General features: G+C 31.5%; 1 protein-coding gene across 7 annotated transcripts; it reads left to right on the top strand.

The window, feature by feature from the left end:
* Positions 1–184: 184 nt before the first annotated feature.
* On the top strand, positions 185–27,684 carry LOC140052278 (rab11 family-interacting protein 4A-like). 7 transcript variants are annotated; one of them, XM_072097755.1, is made up of 15 exons: positions 185–528; positions 3,658–3,772; positions 4,987–5,060; positions 16,877–17,037; positions 17,738–17,902; positions 18,564–18,638; positions 19,289–19,324; positions 21,030–21,062; positions 21,782–21,890; positions 22,086–22,280; positions 22,588–22,637; positions 22,838–23,057; positions 24,087–24,233; positions 24,596–24,745; positions 25,114–27,684. In XM_072097755.1, the coding sequence occupies exons 1-15, from the start codon at positions 394–396 to the stop codon at positions 25,258–25,260; spliced, it is 1,812 nt and encodes a 603-aa protein (XP_071953856.1). In that variant the 5' UTR covers positions 185–393; the 3' UTR covers positions 25,261–27,684. The 7 variants fall into 7 exon arrangements, with proteins under 7 accessions (XP_071953856.1, XP_071953865.1, XP_071953875.1 ...); XM_072097764.1 differs by lacking the exon at positions 19,289–19,324; XM_072097774.1 differs by lacking the exons at positions 18,564–18,638; positions 19,289–19,324.
* The last annotated feature ends 283 nt before the right edge of the window (positions 27,685–27,967 follow it).

Raw genomic sequence — 27,967 nt, 5'->3', positions numbered from 1 at the left:
ATAATAATAATAATTATTCATTTTATTGACCTCTGTGTTTTATCATGAGAAATGAGTATGGGGAATTTATTTCTCTATTTAATAATATACTGTAATTAAATTGTTTTATATCGAATTGAGAAAAAAGCCAAGCGATCGCAGATAAAACATCTAAGATCTTTGGTAAATCCATTTGCATGGTGAAAGAAAGCGGGCGGTAGATTATTCATTCAACCGTGACAAACATAAACAACGATATTATTTTCGTCGTCGGCATGCAACGCGCTGGTTTAGCACAGTGGAGTCGATTTGAAAGAAAGAAGGGGTATTGTACGACAGATTAAAAACATAATTATGTTCTTGTAACATCCGTATTTTCAAATATTTTATACATTTATATCATTCTTTGGTGTCATGGTCGACTGTGCTGATATTTTAGAACAGCTGAAAGTAGTTTTTGAAGCGTTTGACGCAGATGGTCGAGGCAGCATTGAAGTGGACCATTTTTGTGAGATAGCCAAGAAACACTTCGGAGAAGACAAGCATAAGGTAAAGCTAAGGAAGAGGAAGGAAGGAGGAAACAGTGAGGCCTAGCCATGATCCTAGCCTAGACCTAACCGGTTGTTTTTGTTTTTGTTCACTTATTTTTTTTAAAGACTACAGCTAACTAAAATTAAAGGAATTAATTTTTAATTAAAAGAAATTCAATTTACCTTTTTTTTTTAGTATTTTTTTAAGTGGCAGCTAACTAAAAGTTAACGAACTTTAAACTTTAGTTAAAATATGGAAAAAAAATATGATTTTATTTTAGAATGTGAAAAATAATATGCTTTATTCAGCAGAATAACCTGGCCTTTTTAGATAGATAATAAGACGGGCATACTGTATTAATATTATTACAGTATACAGTAAATCATTTCATAATAATTTTGTGTTGCAGAATTGTATTATTAGATAATTATTACTAATGTAATACTTTTAATTTTAAAATCTTTTTCTCACAGCATTGAAAGATTTTTTTCTCCCGAAATTGAATTGAACTCTTTTTAAAATCAAGGATGTCCGGTTTTTATTCATTGTTGACAGATTTATAGATTTTCCATTTGTTTTAATATCCAGCTGCACTTAGATTACTGTACTACTACTACTAGGAGGCCTATTTTTATTCTTTTAAGCTACAAAAATCTTTGTGGCCAAAATATTCACACCTTCAGTTTCGGGAAGGTCCTCAAAAGCTTTACTGGCCGGAAAAACCTTAATCGAACTCCACCCAGTTTTAAAAAGCTAAATAAAAAAAAAAACTTTTGATTGCGTAAAAGGAAGGGCTGATCAATAATTCTTCTTAGATAGAATGCTATTGTTTGAGGTGTGTATTTATTTTACTAACTGTTCACCATGCCAGTCTATTGTCAAGAAGCAACCAGTAGAAAATCTTGACTTTGATTTTGTTTACGGTAGAACCTGTTGTGAAAGATTCTGCATAAGTTGTTTGGTTAGGCTAAGGATAGGCCATCGTTAGGTTTTTGTTGAAAATCACACCTGGAAAACGTGTGTTTAAGAGTTTGTTAAATGATGTAGAAGCAGACAAAGAGGCTAAACGGTCTTGTTCATACGACAGCCCGTGCTGGGAGGAGTTTTTGTTATTGGAAGGAATTTATTGATCCTATTCCTGATGAATCATCAAAGTGGTGTGTCCCACTCACAAAAGGCAAAAGCTTCATAAAAATCAGAAATCATACAACTGCTACTGTATCTTTAAATCAGAATTTCAATTTTTTTTAATTGTTTATTTGTAGATTACAACAAATCAAATAAACAATCCTTTTTCTCCAATGAAACTAAAATTACATACTGTACAATCATTGTTATTAAATTATAATAAAATAAATAGGAAAAATTGACAAAGTAAAATCCTTTTTTTGTAGTAATTATCAAGTTTTAAAATTATTCTTGTATTCATAAATAAATGGATAACGGTTAATCTCCTGATCTCTGTAATTAGTGCTTGCAAAAATTGATACTGTAGTAAAGGATTAATATTAGGTTTTGTAATGTGTTAATCTCCGTAAATCTTAATCCTAATAACTAATCATTGCTTTATATGGCACCCTGGATGAATTGGTACACTATGTTCCATCTGCCTAGATTAATAAAATAGAACAACACAATTAATTGTGTTTTTAATTTTTCCTAATTGTTATAATTACTGAATGTATCATATTTCTAATTCTTTAACCTTCTTTCCAGACTGACTGAATCAATCAATTATTATTTTATGAACCACATGATTTGTAAAATTTCACTACCTGTTTATTTTGGGCCATTGCTTTCTTGGTCTGTTTCATTGTTTTTGTACTGTATGTACTAGATAAAGGCTTGTATTCTTGAAAATGACTAATTTTAGTCCTGGACTATCTGGTATTTTTGCTGTAATTTTATATTTTTGTTGTTGATCATTTTCAGTAGTCCTAGGATATTTGGGCCCTGAAAATAAAGGGCAACAATAGTATTACTGTATTAATAAATATATGAATTGATGCAGTTATATTAAAATAACAAAACACCTGCCATTGAATCATTTGCATTATGTCAATCAAATTCAAATAATTAACAATTATAAGAACAGATTTCACAAACCAAAATAACAATAGCAAGTCTTTTACTTTCCTTTTCCATTAAAAGTCACATGCAGTTTGTATTGTAGAACAATTGAATCAGTTGAAGCATGCTGATTAAATAAATCTAAGTATTAAATCTGATGTTTGATTACTCCTTTATTAATGTGTGTCAGAGTGTCTATTTTTATGCAGCAATTTTAATTGTTTAGTTTGTTAATTTCACTGGTTTACAGTAAGTACTGTACGTTTAAGAACTTGTACATAGTTTTTATTTATCTTTAATATTTAATTAATTAATTTTAGCATTTTGAATGAGAATAGTTTTAATAAAGTAAATCTGAATAAAGCCTAGTATAAACTGTTCTCATAAAGTGTTCTCATATTAATTGTTTTTTGTACAATAGTATTAGTACCCCTTTTTAAACCCAGAATTGTGATGATCTAGACACTAGTTTTTATTTTTCTTTAAATATTTAATGTTAAAATTTTGAATGAAAATAGTTTTAATAAAGTAAATTTTAATAAAGCCTAATTGTTTAAATCGTGTTCTCATAACATTTGGTTTTGTACAATTTCCCTTTATGAACCCTGAATTGTGAAGATCTAGACACTTGGTATGAATTGGTTTATTTTTCCGGTTGTACAGTAGCCATAGCCTAAGGATTACCTCACTTCCTTGATTACATTGTCAAATTCTGTATAAAAATAGAAACAATTATTATTGATAAATTCCAGATTTAACTAATGCAATTTACCAATTGAAATGTACTTGTACAATTATGTGAAGTTTGCACATTTAGAAAATTATTAATAATAGTAATACGTGTGTTTGTTAAAACACTGTATGTAGACTCTGGCCCAAGCTGTTGAAGTTTTCTTCCAAAATTCTGGTTTTTCAGAATGATGGAAAGAATACAGTAGATTGAATAGTAAAGAATTTGTGAATTTTTGACCTTTCATATCTTAGGAAAGTTTTTTTATATGTAGTCTGATTTCTCCTTGTGGTTAATATTTGAAGGTAGTTTAGTGTGTTTTATTTAGTTTTTTTTTTTTTTTGCAGGAGATTACAGGTCTTATCCAGTTGTTAGACCCTGAAGGCTGCGGACAGATAAGCTTCAACTCATTTTGTGACGGTGTTCAAGTAATTAATGATATGGCAACAATAGAAAATACATGTAAGTATTTAGGACTAGACAAATCGGCAGAAAGGATTCATGCTTTTGATGATGACAGTGTGAATCTCCATCTCAAGCTCTGTCTACACTATCAAACTAGTTTGACGAAAAAAGTGTGATGTGCCCAAATATGGTAGTGATACACCCAAATATGGTAGAGATATTCCTAAATATGGTAGTGATAAGTATGGCATCATCGCGTCCTTAAATGGACATCACATTTTTTGTCACATAAAGTTTGACAGAGTGTAGACAGAGTTAGCCTCTTAAATCCCATCGTTTCCATTTTTTTATTTCTCATTCATTTCCTGTTGCCTGGTTGTGAGTTTTAAAGTACAGTACACACAAATGATTATACAGATGTGCAGTGTACTACCATTACAAAGTGTTGATGGACTACCATCATTAGAAATAGTAGGAATTACAGTACTGTAGTTAATAAACATCAGTCAACAAGGAAGAATACCTGTTGTTCCAATTATGTTGTTATTAAGAATTCTCAGTTAGAATATTGATTTTAGAAATATTTCGAATGGTATTCATTTATATACTGTAGTTGAATGATTAATGAAGTGGCCTAGAATAGCAAGGTCAGTGATGCATCCAGCAACATATTATAACACTGTTGTAGCCTGGTACTGGGAGATGCTGCCAACGAGATAACAAAATATTTGATATTTTTATAATATAAATGATAACAAATTGTCAAAACCATGAGAAAGTTATTTTATTGACTTGGCAACAACAGTGGATGTTCTGTACAAAAACAAACAAACTGTATTTTTTACCCTTTTTTAAAAACATTCACTGTTTATATCAAGTACATTAGAATCAGCGAAAAGCAGAAATCTCAGATAAAACAAATTAATTACCAAATCTTAGTCCCTGGGAGTCTTGTTACAAAATTGGTAAGATGATTATACTACTGCTTGAGGTTGCTCAGTCAATACTGTTCTTCAAATAATTCTAACCATAATCATTGAATAACAAAACCATTTTTGTCGACAAAGCAAACAATGATATTCCTACACTATAAACAAGAATATTTTAATTTAATGCCCTAGAAATTATAAACAGAATTTGTATTATTAAGCAATAAGCTGAATAAAGTTCCTGATGATGATTGGTTAGTGATCAGGTGAGTATTACAAAATTATGTTTACATTGCTTGCATTCACGGGTTGTCATAGTAACTGTTTTGGTTCTATTAATAGGTAACGATCAAGAAAGAAATGTCAACATGACGTCGTTGACGCTGGATGAGTGTGATGGGCACGCAGAAGATGAGGTAGTTTACACAACTTGCATTTCAAATGCGTTTGTTGTTTGGGATTCTGTGAATAACATTCTAATAATAATAATGTTGTCTTGTGAAAGAAATTGACAAAATGAATGTGAATTTCTAATATGAAATAAGGTATTTATTTACAGTAGTTGGTAATTGGTTTTCTGTCAAGTTGGGCCCAATTCATGAAAAACAAATCCGGTCTTTGTTAATTAATGTTTTAATTAACTGTTCTTGGATGAGTCCAACATACCAGAGTGAGGAAGTTTACATCCCGATACACTAATTGTACCGCTACCAGCAACACTGTCCAAAATAAACAATGTATTTGTAATGCAATGCCTTAGTTTATAATTCACAATGTTGATTGAAATATTCAAATGCCTAATATGGTATTCATCTATTCTTACTCCATTATGTGTGGTTGCTATGAGTTTCTTTATTTCCCCATGAGGGTCATTCCATCTCAGTTCACCCAAAAAAAATGGAATTTTAAACCCTACCTCTTCCAATTTTGATGAAATTTGGTATATGGGTGATTCATAGCAATTAAAGCCAAAATTTCAAATTTTAACTTTATCGGACCAACGGTTTTCGAGATATCGCAATTTCAATTTTCGGTTTTTACGCAAAAAAGGGAGCGGCCGCCACGTTTCAAAGAGCTGTATCTCGGGAACTATAGGTTCGATTTTAAAAACAAAGGTATTTTTGTAAAGGGGAGACCATAAGGAACCTAAATATACTAATTGTGTGTGTTTTATGTTAATTTTAAGTTGAATAAAACTTTGACATATATTTTGACCTTGAAATTGACCCCGTGGAACACGCCCGATTTGTTGGTGACTATCACGAAAAATGTAGCCCTACTTGTCAACTACAACATATAACAAAATTGGAGGGGTTTTTTTGTTTGTTTCCATGAAATTACAATTTGAAGTTGACATACCTCTTCCTTTTAGTGTATTTTTGGTGTTGTTATATACTTATACACAGTGTGAACACTAACTGTTAAGGTGTCTTATTGTTACGCTTTCTCATCAGGCCCACTTAAACAGTAGATATACTTTGATATGAGAAATACTGGGTAACTCACATACTTTTCAAATCAATTTTGACACATAGTTTAGTGTCCTTACTATGTTATTATGCATATTAATGCATAATAAGTGATTGCAGAGAACATACATCAGTTACTGATGCCTTTTTAAAGGTTGTCATCCCCTATTTAAAATCAAAACTACCAACCATGAAAAAAGTTCATTATTTCACAGATGGATGTGGCGGCCAATACAAAAACAAATATAACTTTATTAACCTTTGCCACCACCAGGAAGATTTTGGTTTAGACGCCGAGGGGAATTTTTTCGCTACATCACATGGCAAGAGTGCATGTGATGGCATAGGTGGAACAGTTAAGAGGCTTGTCACTAAGAGAAGCTTACAGCGTTTGACTGAATGTCATATTCTCACATCTCTCAGTATGTTCGACTACTGTGTAATTTTTTATTTTTATTTATGTCTTTAGGCAATGTGGCCAAGGATTACCAATAGTGAATTAATCACTGTCCTATCAGATAGGTGGTAATCCCCCTGATACAGGGGCTATTGTGTGAACCAGTTCACCGGGATAACCCCCTACTCTTTTTCGAATAATGAACTGGGTTCTTTAAAGTACACACAGGTTATAACTGTGTACACTGGACCTACGGTTTATAGTCCTTATCTGAGAAGACTTGTTCCACCACCAGAACTAGGAGCGAGTCGGCCTCGAACCCTTGCCGATGTTGTTGTTGGCTCTTTAGGTACGGTAAACGACGCCCCTGCCTTAACCGCTCGGCCATATGACTCGCTCATATGGACATTCCAGGCATCAACTTTTTTCATGTGGGAATAGATGAGGTATCTACTGTGGAAAAAGAAATAAAGCCGAGATTCAACCTCGCCCAGACCATCAAGGGTACATTACAATATCATCGCTTTGTTCACGTTTATCTGGCACAGATGCAGGTCTACAAACTTAGTACCCAGATAAACCCTCCGGATGTGGTAGTGATTCAAGAATCTTTCAGTGATGAAAATGAAATTGTTGCTGATACACAACCCACCATTATTAGACTTCAGAATTTGTGTGCTGTAGTTATGATGGTGTCCCATTTGGTTGTGGATGTCTCAGAAGAGTTTGGGGATTATCAAATTAAATTTATGCATCCTCATGGGCCAGCGAAAATCTTTTATTGGCCGTCCAAAGAAGACTGTTGTTGGATTCCTGAATCAAATGTACATTGTATTATAGCCTCTCCGTTTATAAAATCCTCTTCGACTAGGAATTACAGTAATTTCCCAAAATGAACGCCACAACATTTCTAAATACTGTTTGAATTGGCCAGATGACAAGGAGTAAAGGCCAGACATAGACAATTGTAACATTATAATAATATTTAGTTTGTAAATAAAATTATTTTTGGAATACATCAAATTGACATTGAAGTAATGCATGGACAGACACCAAAATACACTAAAATAACATAGTAAGGACACTAAACTATGTGTCAAAATTGATTTGAAAAGTATGTGAGTTACCCAGTATTTCTCATATCAAAATATATCTACTGTAGTGTTTAAGTGGGCCTGATGAGAAAGCGTAACAATAAGACACCTTAACAGTTAGTGTTCACACTGTGTATAAGTATATAACAACACCAAAAAATACACTAAAAGGAAGAGGTATGTCAACTTCAAATTGTAATTTCATGGAAACAAAGAAAAAAACCCCTCCAATTTTTTTATATGTTGTAGTTGACACGTAGGGCTACATTTTTCGTGATAGTCACCAACAAATCGGGCGTGTTCCACGGTGTCAATTTCAAGGTCAAAATATATTTCAAAGTTTTATTAAACTTAAAATTAACATAAAACACACACAATTAGTATATTTAGATTCCTTATGGTCTCCCCTTTACAAAAATACCTTTGCTTTTAAAATTGAACCTATAGTTCCCGAGATACAGCTCTTTGAAACGTGGCGGACGCGCCCTTTTTTGCGTAAAAACCGAAAATTGAAATTGCGATATCTCGAAAACCGTTGGTCCGATAAAGTTAAAATTTGAAATTTTGACTTTAATTGCTATGAATCACCCATATACCAAATTTCATCAAAATTGGAAGAGGTAGGGTTTAACTCATTGGGTGATCTGAGATGGAATGACCCATGAATACAATTAGTGTTGTCAAGGAAATTGTAATTAAATATACTTTATATCATCTCAATACATACAATACATCAATTTTATTCTAAATATAAAAATTATAAAACAATTATCATTAAATGAAATTCAATAACAAAATTATATAACATTCTTCCTATCTTCCCAGTAAAGAGTACTATAATCCAAACTCCATAAACACAAAAGCAATCTTTAGTAAAGTGGATTCTGAACTCATAAAACAATTTTTCGGTCAAATTAAGTATGGTTATAGCCCCCTCTATTAAGTTATAAAGTAATAAATAGACTTGAAACAGGAACTGATTATAGGAAGATTACAAATGTCAGCAGCCAAACTATTGTTTTTGTTTAATGTTCAAGAACCTCTACATATACGAAAAAATGTATAAATAGGTTAAATACTATAATATCAATCTGTGAATCAAACTCAATTTATTGATTTATTTTATTGTTGACTTAAACCATATGTCTCATCCGTGAATCACACATTCAGATATTTTGCTTCTAAACATTCAATACCAACAAATAGTATAAAATCAATTTCATCATAATTGTTATTATTTGTAGATCACCACATTTAGTTTAATCATTTCAATCAACTTGTTCTAAACAGTTATTTCGGCTAAAATAAAATGATATTGGCGTACATGGGTATCTTTCGAATTGAAACCTATTTTTAAAAATATATAACATGTTATAATTTTATGAAATCTTTCCAATTACCACCCATTTTTTTAGTGGAGTGCTTTTTTAGTGACCTATAGCAATTAGTCTATTACGTGACTAGCTTACCTGGATAAATCGACATAGGCCTTTTCCCCTTCAAGAACTCAAAAAGTGAAAACAATTTTTAAAAATTCCCTCCAAGCTATAGTGTACCATGCCCTCAGGTGGGCAACAACGCTCATGCATACCTCACCATTAATGATGACATGGGCCTACTTGTTGAGTGCATACAGTATGCAGTAATCTCACAGTTGAATCATACCATCCACATAAAACAAAGACAATTGAATTGTTGATTTTTACTTTTTTATTATGAATTCATTGTGCAACTATTATCAGACTATTATTTAGTTTATTGAGTGGGAATTTCTAGAATCATCCATGCATGAAAAAGTTCTATAATTCCATTCAAAATTGTGTGATTGGACCTGGGGTCATTGTCACTCCGACCCATCTTTTTTTAACGGTTTTCCTCTTCCAATTGTCCTACCTGAAAAGCTTTGTATTGTAAAAGATTTATAGTATTGATCCGGTGTATGGTTTGGTGAGCAGACGATACTACAGTACAATTTTGTCGTCTGCTACTACACTAGTGACGTTTTTTCATCTGCTAAACAGTAGTTTGCTCAAAAATAATAATCTTATGTAGTAAATTTCACTGGGTACAGATGTAATAAAATGCTGATGATTATTCTTGTGGACTTAAGACTCTTGATATGTTGCCAAGGGTAACAAAGCTAATTATAATTTGCAGTCACTAGAATTTTGATATGAATATTGCAGCTATTGTTTGTTTTTTCTGTTGAGCTTCAAACTTCATCCAGGTTTTGCTGTTTCAAGACATCTTAACAAAATTAGACTGCAAGATCGAAAACAAACATTTTAATGTTACACACCTGCTGTCTCTCTTTAATGTCGATCAAGAATTGACTGTTTTTTAATTTGATATTGAATTATTACTGAAATTTTGCTTTAATCTATTTTACTGTTTGCTGTGTTTGATCTTTGGTAATGCTGCTATTAGAATACATTTTCTTATTTCAAGATTTGTTCTCTTTTGATATTGGATGTTACTAGATTTATACGGCATATTCTCAATAATGTGATTGTCAATTTGTCATTAGAGCTCTTCAATTTTGTGATGCCTTACATCTAAAGGAATATTCAATTAACTAATGCATATTGTAGCACAAGTTAGTCCTAATGCATAGAGTGTAGCACAAGTCCTGACATATGACATAATGTATTGGCCAGTTACATGTGGTGACAGGAATGATATCTGACATTTATATAAGTGCAATTTAAGAATCAGGATGCAGTTTAAAATACCAGGCATGTTGTTAAATGCTGTAAATAAAAGTGTTGCTCTATAAAAAAAATGTCAGAAGCAACATTCTATTTTAAATTGATAAATACTTTAAAATTGTTGTACAGTAGCTTGTGAGTGAATTGCACTATTTTAACACTTGTCGAACTTCCAAACTGTAGAAAGTGGTTGTTTGAATAGAAAGAGTAATTCTATCAAACCTGATTTCTGTGTATTTATTGTAATACACTTTGCTGTCTTATAGTTTTGACCTGGTTAATACAGTATCTTATCTCCTGAAATATTAGCAAATTGCAAATTTTTGATTATTATCAATCATCATTACTGCAAACTGTTCAATTGATAGTTCCTATCGTCACAAACCTGATAGGGTATAATGATATGTATGCATGTGATCTTTAGCAAAGTGTATTATAGTATTTGGCAAATTTCGACAAAAACTGCACGGAATAATTACTGGTACTTTTAGAATGTGAAACTATACAGTAGCTTGACATTTGCTGTGCATGCTTTCTGACATCTTACAGATTTTCAACAATATATTCTGATTATTAATGGATATTATGTACTAATTTCAATCTGCATCCAACTTCGATGTGAAATGATTACATGACTATTACTGGATTGCAATAGGGGTCAGTAATTGGTAATTGTACAGAGGCTAAAGTTTTCTGAAATTGCTATGTGTACAGTAGGCCTACTTGAACTGAAATGGAAAAGATTGCATGCTATACTATTTCTTGAAAGAAGTAGATCACAGAAAACTTTGATGATCTACTGCATTTCTTGAAAGAACTGTCACTACTATTACTAATGTACTAGCTCCATTTAGCAACTTCTGTCCAGTTAAAAGATCATAGAAGAAGCTACAGAAAGACTTCCATCATCTACTAAATATACAGCTCCATTTAGCAACTTCTGTCCAGTTCACAAAGTAATAATATTAAAAGATCATAGAAGAAGCTACAGAAAGACTTCCATCATCTACTAAATATACAGCTCCATTTAGCAACTTCTGTCCAGTTCACAAAGTAATAATATTAAAAGATCATAGAAGAAGCTACAGAAAGACTTCCATCATCTACTAAATATACAGCTCAATTTAGTAACTTGTGTCCAGTTCACAAAGTAATAATATTAAAAGATCATAGAAGAAGCTACAGAAAGACCTTATTATCTACTATGTACAGCTCTATTTAGCAACTTGTGTCCAGTTCACGATAGTAAAAGTCTTAGTTGTGGTAAGATTGACGTAGCGAATGACGGGACAAAATTGTTCAGAATCACTCGAACTGATGCCTTTAAAAGGGTGGGGTGATCATTTGGCAGTGTCAGCGTTCTCTATACTCTTTCTTCATAATTGGATGTACGTGTGTGCTGTTGTGTGCGTTGGATATGTACTTGTTAATGCAGTCTCAAAGGTATGTAAAAGGGGTTTAACTGTGCAGGGTTACTTTGTGCCATCATTGCACTCACAAATTCTTCCATTCAGTCTAAAAATTCTGACCTAAAAACATCCATGGTTCTGTTGAAATTTCAGTTTGTTTGAGTTTCTATCTATACATAGTTTCTTTATATACCTATAGCACGCATCCATACACATAGTGTATCAACATGACCAAATTGTACTAGGAACCACCATTTGGCGGTTTATTAAATTATGCACGTGCAGATGCTTAATTCATGGCCACAGAAAAACCATAAAATAAGTCAAAATAGTGCCTTCTAAAAATCATAGAATAATCTGGGTTAGTTTTTTTTATTTAAATAAAAATAAAGCAATGAAAATATAAATAAATAATCAGAAGTAATTAATTAATTGTTTTACTGTTTTCTGTTCGTTTAGCAATTTAAAATTTACATTTTGTTTTACTTTCACATTTTTATGCCACTATGTCTTTAATATTCATTGTCCTTGGAAATTAATCTTGCATATTTTGCATTTATTCACTGCTTGTATTTGTAATGCTAAAAACATCAAGTGTCAATGCCAAAAGCCTGTTGCTTATTAATATAATTCTAATAACTATGTAATAGCATTTCAACAGATACAATCTACAGTACCCTTGGAATTAGATACTGCTTCATTGCACCAGGCAAAAAGTTTCATGTATTTACTATTTGGTATCATTCTGGTAATCCAATTAGGACCTACTGTTATTACAGATGGTGCAAATATAGCATTTAGATAGATCCAATCATGATCCAATCAATTATATTGTCCCAGGTTAAATTATCACTATAGCGTTTGAATAGATCCAATCTATAGGCTGTATTGATTACTATCCAGTCTGCTCCCTGTGTTAAGCATGTTATTCAAGCTTGTCAATTGTCATGCAAATTAATTTCTCACAGTGAGAATTAAGAACAGGTTTTCATTTTCTAGCATTAGCTAAGTAAGATGCTTACAGTTTTATGCAGTGTAAAAGGATGATATACTAAGTTGTTGTACTTTGATTTATTTGGTACCACATGTAATGGTGAGTGGTGTATACAGTAGTTGTACCACATGTAATGGTGAGTGGTGTATACAGTAGTTGTTCAAACAGTTTTTAAGGATGTTTTCACTGTTTAATATAAACACATTTATATTATGTTAGGTCTGGTGATGTACTCTGGTGCTCAGATGTTTATTTTCTTTTCTAGTTTTTTTTTCCTGCACTGTTTTAGATCATTCTCAAACCTCTGTGCAGGGAGTTGTGCTCTGAGTGAGATTGTGCCTTTTCACAAAATGCTCTAAATTCTATTGTAAACTTGCAAGATCTTAAGTTCTACCGTTACATCATCAGTATCAACTTGTTTGCTAGGAGTAGCATTGCTAGCCATGTATACCATGTAAAACTCATATAGTAGTAAGGATATTGATGAAACTACTGTACAAGCACTTACTGTAAAAAATGAAATAGATATTTGAGTATTCTGAAATTAGGTTTTTTAATTATTAGTACGGTACTGAAATAGCAATAGGCTCTAAATTTAATGAAAGGAACGAAAGTGTTTATTCTTAAATCAAGGTTGACAGGAGTTGTTTATTAAAATGAAATCAAATCAGAATTTTAAGAAAAATTTATCGTAAAAATAATATGCATTTACCAATTATATTACTGTAGATACTGTGTGTAGAAAAGTCAAAGACAAAATTAATTTATTAACAGAACGGATATAATTTATATTTTTCAGTAAATTTTCATAATTACACTTAGACATTTGATAATATCTTCATAAAACAGTATTAGGGTTGTTAAAAATCTCATGCTATTCATTATTAGAATTGTTGACAACTAGGATGCAATCTTGAAACGTCTTTTCCGGTAATTCCCACACCATACTTCTCCACAGGAAAAGCAAAGCTATTTAATAATAATAATACACCCTTCGTAGGTTAAATGCCTTAGTATTAAATTTATATTCTGAAGAGAAAATCAGTGAATACAGTATGTAAAAGATCAAGAAGTATAGAATTGTATAGAAGATAAAGAGGTAAATCACTAGATAGAGTAGGTGAATCTAAAAGATAATTTCATTATACTAGGAATACTATGACTAGAATTGATATTATTATTTTAGTCCAGATGTATCAAACAAGTACTGTACAAAATGGTATGCCAGTTTAACTGAAAAGAGAAAGGCCCTTGGAAATGGCAGGGTGTCCACAAAGACTGGATTTGTGAGGAAAAAAGAAGTAAAAACAGAACGTTTTTTTATATTCTTTCTAAATATTAAATCCTATTAACACATGTCTACAAATTAACTGTTCAGGTTTTTATAATCAAGAAGAGGTGGGTAACCTGAATTACCTGGTAAAACTACTAAAATTATTTTTATCTTATTGAGTATTTAGCCATTAATTTTAAATTTATTGTACAATATTGTCAATGAATATTGAATAAAATGACTGTGAATTACTGCCAGGGCCCATGTAATTGTCTGTTAGGTAAACACTCTATAGGTGCTAATACTAGCCATTATTCTAATTTATTGTTAATAGGCCGGAGTCAATCCACAGGGGATAATGTTTTCACTGAATTGTTTATAAAAGCCGCAAAGGTCATGACCTCTATATTTAGTGTACAACTTGTAGGTGTTGTATACAAGGTTTCTTGGTTTTAGTAGACAGCTTCCTTTAACAGTGAAGATATTGGTGATAATAACAGGAACAGTTTATATTTATTCTAGCACTTGAATACAGACTTGAAAAACAACAATAATACAATGAATAGTGATGGTGAGGTAATGTACTTAGTGTATACATAGGTATGGTATTGTTAAATGCTGGACTTTAGTGCAGTAACTTATTATATGTTGTAGGACAAGGCCTGTTGCAATGTATTCATATAGTATGGCACTGCACTGCATTAAATGCTGGACGTTAGTGCAGTAACTTACTATGTTGTAGGACAAGGCCTGTTGCAATGTATTCATATAGTATGGCACTGGACTGCATTAAATGCTGGACAGGCAGTAACTTATGTTGTAGGACAAGGCCTGTTGCAATGTATTCATATAGTATGGCACTGCACTGCATTAAATGCTGGACGGGCAGTAACTTATTATGTTGTAGGACAAGGCTTGTTGCTATGTATTCATATAGTATGGCACTGCACTGCATTAAATGCTGGACTTTAGTGCAGTAACTTATTATGTTGTAGGACAAGGCCTGTTGCAATGTATTCATATAGTATGGCACTGCACTGCATTAAATGCTGGACGTTAGTGCAGTAACTTATGTACTGTAGTGTAGGGTTACTATAGGGCCTATGTATTGCAATGATGGAAAAGCAACAGTAATGATATAAACAAACTCTAGAATCCAGAACTGTTTTACAATAAATAATGATTGTAATATTGTACATATAGTCTTTCTTTTTAATTCTTTATTTTAGTTTGCTTGTATTGTTTGTCTGGAGTTGGAGAGACACGTCCTTTGGTGATAGTTGTCTTTGACAGCTCTCTCCTCAGTGCTCCCTTTTTATGTTTCACTGAAACTTAGGAATAAATAAAATAAAATACCATTTCATATTCCATATGGTATTTAGACAGTGTTTAATGATTAATTTAAAACAAAGGGTGCATAACTTCCCTGTATTCCTTGAACCTCTCTACATAGTAGTAGTGGTCTACTGCTGTGAATGTATTTTAATGAAGTATCATTTGGCGGAAGTCAACCGTTTGTTTATATAGTAATGAGCAATCTAATACCTACCATCATAAGAGTGCCATGTAAATAAGCCGGTGCGAAGTTCATACATTGCTTTAGTTTGCTGAACGTCACTTGTGCTGTGTTTCATTTGCTCTCAACATATCTCTGTATTTTGGATTATAATATCTTTACATAAAACAGGTATTTGGTGATTGACAATCTAGATGTTTTATTTTCAATTTTATAATCTTTAGCGACTGCTGTTATGTTCTTGTTAATGGGAACCTACACTAAATTATTTAAATTAACTTAATATATAGTATTCAATCAAAAAATACTGTATTCTGTTAATCCAAAGTGGTCGTGACAGATTCAACCTTCGTTGTTATACAATAAAGAGAGATAATATAGATAGAGAAATTAGCCTAAATTAGAAAACATGAAACACGGCCATACAAAGTATTTACTTCAAATTCTGTTTATTTAGGCAGTATGTTGTTAGTGAACTGACTCATTCAGAGGATACTCCCATTTTGTCCATAAAGTATTCAACATAAACATTGTCATAAAACATATGGCATGGTAATTTGAGTTCAATCATTGATATTAATTATTAATGTGGAGTAGTTATGAATTGCTGGTCTGCTGTTTAGTATTGTAATTTGTGTATCAGGTAAGTCTACCTGGCCTACTAGTATAGCTTGTATGTACTGTAGGCTATCATCAATCTATTACCCTGTGGTTAACAACTTACTGGCTTCCTTAATTGAAAAGGTCCCAGGTTCATATCCTGTTTCTACCACATTAATACCAGTTTTTTTTTATCGAGAATAGTATCAAGAAAGCCACAATTTACTCTATTGCAATACTGTACATGATTGTATTTGAAAAGGCTTTCTGTATATAATCTAGTACAGTAGATTTAGGAGATTTTTATATGTTTTAATTTGAATAGCATTTCATTTCTTCCTTTACCCAAACTAATCGTATTGACTTAAGTATCAAAATACAGTCAGTAGGTAAAGATTGTCAGGTCAACAGATACTTATCACGCTTCTATTGTCATTGTATTTATCTGCTTTATGTTATGATAATAATTCATTTGAAATGGGAAACACCCTTTTTTGTTTTCTATAATGTGTGATTAAGTTGAAGGGAAGTTACCAGTCATTTAAAAGGTACCGTGGGTAAACTCTTTTCCCCCTTTTTCAGATATAGAATATCTGAAGTTTACAATTACGTGAGTGTTTGTTTTCAGGCTACAGTACTTAATGGTACTGCTACTGTAGACAGTATCAGAAAATGTCTGAAAAAATGATTTGACCCCAGAATACTAGAATTTTTCCATGTTTTACTTCTCATTATGTAAAAGTTAAAAACAATTTATACATTTTTTTTCCAGAATTCTACCGCTAGCACGTATAATGAATATGACGATAGCGTCATGACCGACATGAGTGAAGAAAACATTGTTGCAAGCCCGTTCTTAAGCGAAGGAACAGGCCAATCAATAGACGGCGATGATGATGATAGTGCAATAGCCAATGGGATGACTAGATTGAGGTATTTTATTCACATTCATCAACAAACTGAAAGAAATAGTGAAAACTGAATTAGTTTTCTAAATCCAGGATTCACCCTGAAACTGCCAATTTGTAATGATCCTTTTTTAGGAAACAATCAAAATAATTAGTTTTGTCCCTTTTCAGGAAATCAAAAGTTTTATTTTTTATACAAATTATAAGATAATTGAAGAATAAGTGAGGAATTGTAGATTGTTAATGAAGTGTGTGCCAAATGACATCAAGCTTGTATTGTGTTAACACCAACTGCATTTTATGAAAGAAGTTTTGGCAGATGGAAATGACAAATATTTTGATAATAAAGTTTACATTTGACTCATCCTAAATACAGTATTTAAACTCTGATTACTTGACACCAAAATTTTTGTTTTATAATATTTAGAAACATAATTTTGCACATGCAATAATTGTATAACTTCTATATTATTTCATTTAGTTAAGGTCAAACTCAGTAGAATATTTTAGTACATGGTTTGACATTATTTTCGTTAGTTAAAAATTCACATACAAATTTAAAAATTAGTAAAGAGTAAACAAGATTTGCTAAAATACTGATAAAATATATCATTTAAAACACAAAAATACATATACAATACTGCACATCGTTTTAAAGTACAAAAATACAAGCAAGATTAGTGTGTATAAGAGAATATAAATCAAATGACATTTTTTTCCAACAGAACGGATTTTGATAGTATTCTTAGTAAATCTTTCACCGATGATGAAGAACAGTACGAAGACTATGGGGAAAACACAGATATAGAATGTGACTTGGATAGTACTAGCCCAGTACAAGTATACATTGAAGATATTGATAAAGATACTGAGTCTATAGCCACTACAAGGTAAACAATGTGTTACTAATTACACTCTATGCACTGCACCTACTCTCATTGAGAAATAATGTTTTTAATTACTAAAATTAACATAAATTTACTTGTAGGATAGTCACTGGTATATGAATAATAGTATACAGTAGGTGTAAAAAAAGTTTAAAGCTCTGTCTACACTATCGAACTTTATGTGTCAACAAAATGTGATGTGCCCATGTATAGACATGATGATATTACTACCATATTTGGGCACATCACACTTTTTTTTATCAAACTAGTTTGCTAGTGTAAACAGAGTTTTATACTTTATTTTTGGTACATCTATAAAAATTGAAAAGTAATTGTTATTAAGATCTACTTTAAAACAAGTTTTTGGAGGAGTGTGCAGTCTGGGAGTTATTACCATACTGTAGGAAGGAAGGAACAAATGTGCCTTTTACATGGGATTTTAAACAAACAGAATTTTTGTATATAGTTACAGTATATTTTTTGTTTGTTTCCAGCACCTTCTCAAACCTACCAATAACTGTGTCTCATGTTATGTAACTATAATACATGTTCAGGTCGTTTTGTAATTCTTGTATCATTAGCGTTTGTAGGTATCACATGTCTGTTGGAAGTGTATATTGTAGGTTGCAGTGTTACTAACATACCTTTCGCAATCTTTTCACAGCACAGTCGTTTGTCAGGACCGTCGACTCGTTACTCTCAAGCGTGACGTGTGGTCTAAGTGTGAACAATATAACGGGTATCTAAACTTTTAATAGATATGATATCCTTCTTTCTAATGGAAAACCACCATTATTAACTTTAAAAAGAAAATCTTTATTGAAAAACTACCAAATCAAAACAAATTTAACAATCTAAAATTATGAGTTACTGTAGTAGTTCTTTTTGCAAAAACCAAAAGTTAGCTAACTCATGGATATTCAAAACCGGATGAAAATGTTTAATCAAATCTAAAATTACATGTACCTATATATTATTTTTGTTAGTGACGTTGTTTTTAATTACAGTATGGGCACACACTCTTGTATGTAATTAGGCTGTCGACACAATGTTTTAAAAAAGAACAACCAATACTTCCTTTTAAGGAGTGGTTTTTTAATAGCACTTTTTCTTGTTGCAATACTAACTGATAACAAAAGTTAAAACAATCTAAACATTATTTTTCTTCAATTAGTTTAACATATTTGAATAACAAAAAATATCCAATGCCATCATTATTTTTCTAATTTTTATTTTGTATTATTTCAGATATTTTATCTATCATAGGAATTTTTTATTTTGTATTTTAACTGTTTTTACTGTTTCCATATTGTTGTTTTGTACCTGTGTTTATACATTTCTTCTGTTGCATGATCATACTAACTGCATGATTTTTTTTCTACATTCTAGCTTCAAGCGAGGGAGCCGCCAGTATTCTAGTCTTCGGTAAATCTTAATGGGTTCTTATTAAAGTATATTGTCTTGTGTATAAATGTTTTGGCTGTTTTAATAATAACTAACCATTTTTCTGTTGTTCTCTGTGTTTTCTGCTTGTTTGGTTAATTGTGTACGGTGTTATGTGCTTTTGTAAGGCCACAATAGATTGGTCTTATTTATTTAGGGGCATTGCCAGTTATTGCCAATATGAACAGTCACACTCCTAACATAACAAACATTCACCAAATTCTATCTACTGTACCTAAATATCCTATAACAAGCACTACAACAAGTTATTTATTTATTTTCAACAATATTTTACGAGGGTGGTCCATCCTGCCAAAGCTGATCATTAGTGCCCTCATATCAATACAGTTTGACAAAACAATGACACTTCTATTCTATTATTTTATCAAAAGGACAATAGCACTGAAACCACCAAGGCATCATAGTACAATTGCACTTAATAAATATCAGCTTGTTTATTTTCATGAAGACAATATGATTTAAACCTAGCATCTTGGATTGGTAGACAAGCAATCATAGTACAATTTAACTTAATCATTATATTACTACAGTATGCAGCTTACAGTAGCTTACAATCTATCCAACGTTTAGTGTCCATATTTAGTATTATTGCTAATTACTTACAGTATCTCTTGTGTTGTTGCTAATTACTTACAGTATCTCTTGTGTTGTTGCTAGTTGTGATAGATGACTAATTGTAATGTGATTATAAATAAATGAGAATAAATGTAGACTGCATTCATTAAGATGATAGAAATGAATGCCTCAAACCAATTGTTATTACATCAGATGTTGATGTAGATTTATGCAGCTCTCAACACATACTTAGTTAAAGTAATTTAGTTTCATTGTATTTATGTCTATTTTTTAATAGAGAGTACTTAAATGCTCAGAGAATATTTGTTTTCATCCGTCAACATATTTCCATTTTGTTTCTTTTGATAAAATAAACTGCATAACTTTTTGATAGAAACGATAATAACATGTTTTTGATTGGAATAGCTATTAGTACTATACCTACCAATTAAATACTGGCCTAAAACATCAGTTCAAAATTTTGAAATACGAGCCAAGGGCCTTAGAATTGTGTAGTTAAATTGAAATTTAGGGAGACTCATACTGAATGCCCACCCCTTCTGAATCCGCCTTTGAGCATATTCTGGAATATGTTTCTAGTGGTTGCCCTGTTGTGATAGTCATACTGCTTTCATTACACTGCAATCAACTTTTCTTGCACACTTGTAGCTGCACATTGGTAAAAATAATGCTTAACGATAGAAAATAGCGTAGAATAATTAACTAGTTTATTTTAACATGCTCTTTATATTAATTTTCTTTTCTGTTTAGAACTAATTTCTTTCTGCACAACAACAAATCATGATGTTGCATTTCTAGAAATATCAAGTTTAAACAAAAATTTAATTTAATAACTTTTTTTTTTCAGTTCATATTATTTTCAAAAACATGATTAACATACCATAATGCTGAATTGATTTTCTGAGAAATAATAGACTGAATGTCATTAAGTAGGTGCTTTGAAATAAGACACTAGTTGGTGGTTATTCTTAGCATGGCACTACACATTTACATTAGTGTATGCTGTTATCCATTACATGGTGTGTTAAGTGAAGTCTCTACGTCTTTATATACCATATTCTTTATAATGTGTTTTTATCTTTGATTTCAGTACAAGAAGAGTAACATCGAACGAATTTGCAAGGTAAACAATATTGAATTGCAAAAAATACAGGAAATTATGATGTTATATATTTCGGAAACACTAACACAATAACAATATGCCATAAACAGACAAAAATGGAAACAAATTGTGGAAAGCGTAGACGGAAAACGTTAACAAGAAGAAGAAGAATATTTCGAAAACGCCCAAATGTTTTGTAGTAGTTTTTATCTCTTGAAAAAAAAATCCGTAAAGCAGCAGGTGATATTAAACTACTACTACTACTGTACTAAAAAATTGCAAATATGTAAAATGAAATATATATATATATATATATATATACTGTATATATATGATTTCCTCATCTTTATCGTTTCAAATTGGAGTGGAGTTGTGGCCTGGTGGTTACGATGCTTGGCTGCCAATCCAAGGGTCCTGGGTTCAAGTCCTGTCATATGTCAGGATTTTTTTCTAATGACAATTTACAACTCCACTCCCAAAGACTTTGTTAATGTAGAGCATCTTGTGTATATGTTTGTCTCGTGAACGGATTGCCACCTTTAAGAAGGATAGTGAATGAATTCGCTTATGGTTATCCTTGGCAATTTGCCTAAATAAATAAAATAAAAAATAAAAAAAATTAATTAATTAAATTTCAGTATATCACCGGGCGGTTTAGAATTAATGTTCTGTATGTTTCTATATAAATGACATGAAAATGTGGACACTATATCTGATTCAATTTCTCTTGAATATTTCAGCCAATTGTATCGTTCATCTTCATCCAACAATCTTCAAAATGGCGTCATGTCTAATGGTCTCGGTGATTATGCAGCCTCGGAAAGTGATGTCTTAGAACTCAGTGATAGGGTAAGGGGTTGCTATTGTTCAGTAACAATACTCTAATCATTATATGATAACTAGCTAACTTTAACTAGAATACATTGCTACAATAGGCCAGTTGGGTACAGTAAACAGTATTTCTATAGTAATAATCTATACTTACAGTAGGTTTAACAAAATACCTTTATCTACAATACAATAAAATGTTTTCTTTATCCCTAGGTCAGAGAATTAGAAAATCAAGTAGTTGACCTAGAAGAGGTCAAAGCGTCTGGAAATGACCTCTTGCAAAAAATGCGTTCTGAAACCACCCATTTGAGGGAGCAGTTAAACCAGATGGAAGAGCAAATTAGAGAAACTGACATCAAAATTAAAGAGGAGCAACAAGAAATAAAGAACAAACATAAAGAAGCCATGGTAATACTGTTTAATAATACCATATTCACACCATCGATAAATATGTGTAAAATATATGTACTGTACACATTAGGAATGTATCAAAAGTAACCAAAGCCTAAACCTCTGTTCACACTATCAAACTATCAAAAAATGTGATGTGCCATATATGGACACGATGATGTCATATCACTATCATATTTGGGCACATCATACCTTTTTGTCAAACTAGTTTGATAACGTAGGCAGAGCTTAATATTAATTTATTTAAAAGAGATATGCATTATCTAAATAATCATTAATAATTGCTAATATTTGTGTTTTTCAGAGTAAACAAGAAAAAGAATTAAGATCCGAAATAGACAATCTTCAAAGCCAGTAAGTTTACAACTTCCTCTATCATAAATTCATCTACCTAATCAATCTCATTTTATATGTTGTTGATATACTATACTAAACCACTTTTGAAGCCAGTGCCTGATCAAGTGTCACACTGTCATTCAGTAGAAATACATATTTGGAGATCCATTCTTTAATGTATACAAACCAATTCCAAACAATATTTTTTCTTTTTACAGAATCGCAGAAATTGAAGATGAGAGAAATGATTTTCTCGGTGACCTACCAAAAATAAAGAAAGAAAATGAGAGTCTCCGCAAAGAACGTGATCGTCTGATGAAAGCGTTCAGAGAAGCAGACGATAAATGGTTTTCATTGTCAAGCGAGTTTCAGCGTCAGCAGCAACAATACAGAATTGAGAAAGAAGAGTTAGAAGAAGAATTGGCTACAAATGCTGTTGTGAGTGTATCTTCTTATATTTTCTTTTACTTTTGAGTGTTTGATGTTTGAGGATCAAATAGTAAAGGACCAAATATGAGCTAGAAAATATATGGAGAAGGAAGAAAACACAAGAATTGGATTGGATGAAAATTGGAAGAAAGAAGCGAGGAGGTGGTGTGCCGTACTGACGCGGGTATAAGCCCATACTCGGGTATAAGCCCACCCCCAACTTTTGACTAATTTTCATGAAAAATGAGGCACTTGGGTATAAGCCCACCCATTAATTCGAAGATCTACAGTGCGTGTCGTAATACATTATTTTGTATTTGGCGACGTCCATACACCGAATACACCTACCTTTGATCATAACCAAGCTAGGCCATATGAGGCCTAGCGGTCCTGTTTTGTTTACACTCCATCGCGGTCGAAGATCGCTTCACACACGATGCTATAAGTCGCCAAAACGGAAAACCACTATTTGGTATCGGCTGCCATAAACAAGCTTATTAAATTTCTTTGGTACATTTCTATTTAACGAACATTGTATACTTGCTTTTCTGCTTGATAAATTCTTGTTCAATTGATGTTTAAAATAAGATATTCTACGATAAATTACACGAACTAGCCTATATAAGCTTAATTTTCCGACACTCTACACCTCGTGTATTTAGAGGCAACGTCGTACACGTGAGGGCGCTCGCTCGCATGGTGGAATACACAGTGTACATGTGCTGTTTTTGACGATCTGCATTTTTGGATCCTCGGGTATAAGCCCACCCCCCCCAAACTTGACGTGATTTCATGTTCAAGGGGGGTGGGCTTATACCCGCGTCAGTACGGTAGTTATGTAGTAGAATGAAATCTGAATGAAAAATATTTGTTTGTCTGAAAACCAGTATTTAACTAAACTACACTTTATTTAAATTCATTTCAATTCTTTCTTTACTAAAAGCATTCTAAAAACCAGACTAGTCTGCCCTGACTTTTTAATTCTAAAGAGTTTTGAGAGTTTTACTGTGTATAAAATTATTTTAATTTTCTTTTTAGTTAATTGATGAGATGAACGTAGAAATCGAGGATTTAAGACGATACCGTGAAGAGACACAGCAAATGAACCTAATGCGAAGTAATAGTTTATTAGACATGCCGGGTAGATTTCAAGAACTGGATATTCAGTTTAAACAAGTTAAGCAGGTAAGCTAAAACTAAATGTAAAAAGTGTCAAATCTTTTCTGATGTAAGGACTTTCTCACATCCAAAAACAACACCATTTCCATTTTGAGTTGGAATTAAACTAAAACTCTGTCTACACTATCAAACTAGTTTAAATGTGTTGTGCCCAAATATGGTAGTGATATTCTCAAATATGGTAGTGATATGAAATTGTCGTGTCCATATATGGGCACATCACATTTTTTTTGTCAGATAAATTTGATAGTGCAGACAGACCTTTACAAACATGAGATTAGTAACCTGATCCAGTATAATAATTATCACTAAATGAAATGAAAAACTGTATGAAAGAAATACATTTTTTATTATTATTAATTTTGCAGGAAAATGCTTTGCTAAAAGAAAGTAATGATGAATTAAATGCACAGGTGATTAGCACCACAGGTGTGACCTTTTCAGCACATCTGTTGCACTCTGGTGTGTCCAAAGCAGCTTCATTTGCTGCTGAAATTGAGACAGCTTCCAAGGATGATGTAAGTATTTTAAGAACTTCGTTTCTTTCTAGTAGTAAAATGTTTTCAGTTTTCAGAGGTTCCAGATTTGAGCGAGTTTATTTATTATTATTATTGAATGTCATTTTAATTTATTCGCTTATTTACCTGAAAAACTGTAATCTGAAGCCAAAAAAATAGTCAAATTGGTTGATTTAACCATTTGTTTAGTCTTTTTATAATATAAGGAACATTATTTTTTGGGGGAGTTTTCTTTCTCCAAAAGTGATTTATTAAAACTGAAAAATGGCCTAATCAAAATCTGTTTTTATTAATCTTCATTTTTTCATGTCTTTGGGGAACAATACATAATAATAATTTTAACCAACAAATATTGTTTTCTTTCTTAGATTATGCAAGCTTTACGAGACGAAGAGAAGATCTCAGTAGAGCTACGAGAATACATTGGTCATATCTTGACACGAATCCTTGAACACAACCCATCTCTACTGGAGATCCAGCCTAGGTCAAAGAGTAGTTCCTCTAAATCCTCATGACGTTTAGTTCTCCGATTGTAAACGATTATGTATCTACCTATGTTAGGAATACTTTGGCCTAAAGTTCTCACTCAAATGTATGCTTCCATTCTAAGCATACTACCAATGTTAGGTTGTACTATTTAGGCCTATCATTTCAAACCTATGTGGAACAAAAATATACTTTTTGTCTTTGTAACACTGTTTATGAAAGCTTATTCATAATAATTACATGATACAAAATGTTTACAAAATGAAATATCAATTTTATACAAGTTTTACTGAAATATTTTGTAAAGGATCAATATTTTAAAATGTAAACCTTTTAAATGAATTTTACTTAAAATCAAGTTTAATAAAAACTTGTTTATTTTATGAATACAAGATATTTTTAATGGAATACCAATATAGAATACCGTATGCATGAATTTTAAAACCGCAAATATATTTTAATGATTAATTAGTATTTTAGTGACTTTTGGAAGAAAAAAATAATGTAAAAGGTTAATGATTCTTTGCCAAAAACAAGTGAAATGTTTCCATTTCTATTCTACCATATACAACTTGTGCCACGTTTATCATTCCAGAATTTAGAATTGTCACATGACTTACATCAAGTGGCGTGATTGGTTTATCCAATGCCTTAGTATTTGAATACTTTATACCATGTGTGCTGACATTTGTGTTTTATTAGAATATTCTTCAACAAAGTACTACAGTTAATTACACCTTGATAATATGATGATGCAAAAAATAAATAAATCAATCATTTCAGATTAGCTAGAATTTGTAAACTTTAAAATAAACATTCATTCCTTCAATTATAATAATAAATAAAACAATTGAAAAGCAAAAGTCAAACGGAACTGAAACTTGTAGTAGGCTAGCCTAAATAATAAAAATGCGAACAAATGAAGGAAATATTTATGTTCGAAGTACAGGCATGGATTCTTTGTGCAGAGAAAACTGTTTGTTTTCTCATCCCCATCAGAGTTATTATTATTATTATCAATTAAGTATTGTATATATTATGTTGTTTTTATTTAGGAATTGCGTTTGTTTTGTTCCTTCTTTCTGTTCCAACAATTTTTTATGTGATTGTGTTTAATTTCAGAAGCCGAAGATTGTTGAATAGTTTTACTTAGTGAAATGTGCATTTTATTTAATTTTCTTGTAAAGTTTACTCATTTCTTTTTTCTATTTTAGTTATAAGAATGTACTTGATTTCCCTTCAGTGGTGTAGTCTAATTTTCCAGTAAGCTAAGGGGCCCTTTTCTAATGGTTTTACAAAGTTTTAGCGGCATGAGGTGCCTTATTACCAATTCTTCAATCATAAATTTGAAATTGTGGAAGCAAAAAAAATGTCTATGTCAGGGTGAATATTTAAAAAGTGTAAATAAAGGTGTAGAAAATGTAAATAAGATTTTTATAAGATATTTTGCAATTGAAGTATTTGTAGTGAAACTGTTGAATAGTTTTGTACACTACCAATCTTGTAGAATTGAATATCCAGAAAAATGATTATGATGTTTATTGAGAGATTAATATATTGTACACTGGTACTATTGAATGGTTTTTACACTGTTCATTAGTATTAATATATTGTGCACTGGTACTATTGAATGGTTTGTCCACTGTTCATTAGTATTAATATATTATGCACTGGTACTATTGAATGGTTTGTCCACTGTTCATTAGTATTAATATATTGTGCACTGGTACTATTGAATGGTTTGTACACTGTTCATTAGTATTAATATATTATGCACTGGTACTATTGAATGGTTTGTCCACTGTTCATTAGTATTAATATATTGTGCACTGGTACTATTGAATGGTTTGTACACTGTTGATTGGTATTAATATATTGTGCACTGGTACTATTGAATGGTTTGTACACTGTATTGTATCATTAGTATACTTTATTTGTTATTTTGTACAATAACAGGAATGATGTCTCCATTTGTGCTAATAATCTGATTATAGTAATTCAGTGCTGGAACGTGTGCAAAGCCTTGTTGTTATGCTGTTGTTAAGGGTTCGCACTGATGTCCGGGCTTAATTCGATACAATCGGAATGCACTACTGCACTATGTTGAGCGATTGATAGGAACTTATTTTTTATCATGTGACCCACAATCGTCCAATCAAATGACAGGAATTTATTTAGGTGTTATATAATACACTCTAATTAATGTCATTACTATTTTAATATATACTATTAACTGGTTTTATGAAATAATGTACAATAATGCTTTTGCATAGCAACATTAGCAACACAAAAAAGAAATTTATTTTTTAACATTTGATTGTGCCTCGCTGTAAATTAAGATTAAATTCAGACATTCCTAAAATAAACTTTTTTTTTTTTTTTTGTGTACGATATGAGATACCACAGTATAATCGCATTAAAACGATGAATAAATTTTACAATCATGGATGAATTAAAGGTTAAATATGTATTTATGTATCTCAATAAAGATTAATAAAATCAGACTTTGAATAGATGATTTTGTAGTTTTAATCAAGTTAATCACGTCTGTAGAAAGAAACCGGAGACAATTAATGTTTTCACTTATAAATGGTTAAATTCAATCCTAAAAAACCATTGACTGGGAGCCAGTTTAACTATTTTTTGCTTAAAATTACAGTTTTTTAGGTAAATACATTTGTTTTTCGATCGAATTTTTGGTCAAAATGAATAACTATTAGATTAAAATCATTAAAA

This window comes from Antedon mediterranea, chromosome 1 (assembly GCF_964355755.1).
Source record: "Antedon mediterranea chromosome 1, ecAntMedi1.1, whole genome shotgun sequence".
Lineage (NCBI taxonomy): Eukaryota > Metazoa > Echinodermata > Crinoidea > Comatulida > Antedonidae > Antedon > Antedon mediterranea.
Note: the sequence above shows the minus strand (reverse complement) of the source record. Positions and strands in the feature narration are given on the sequence as shown.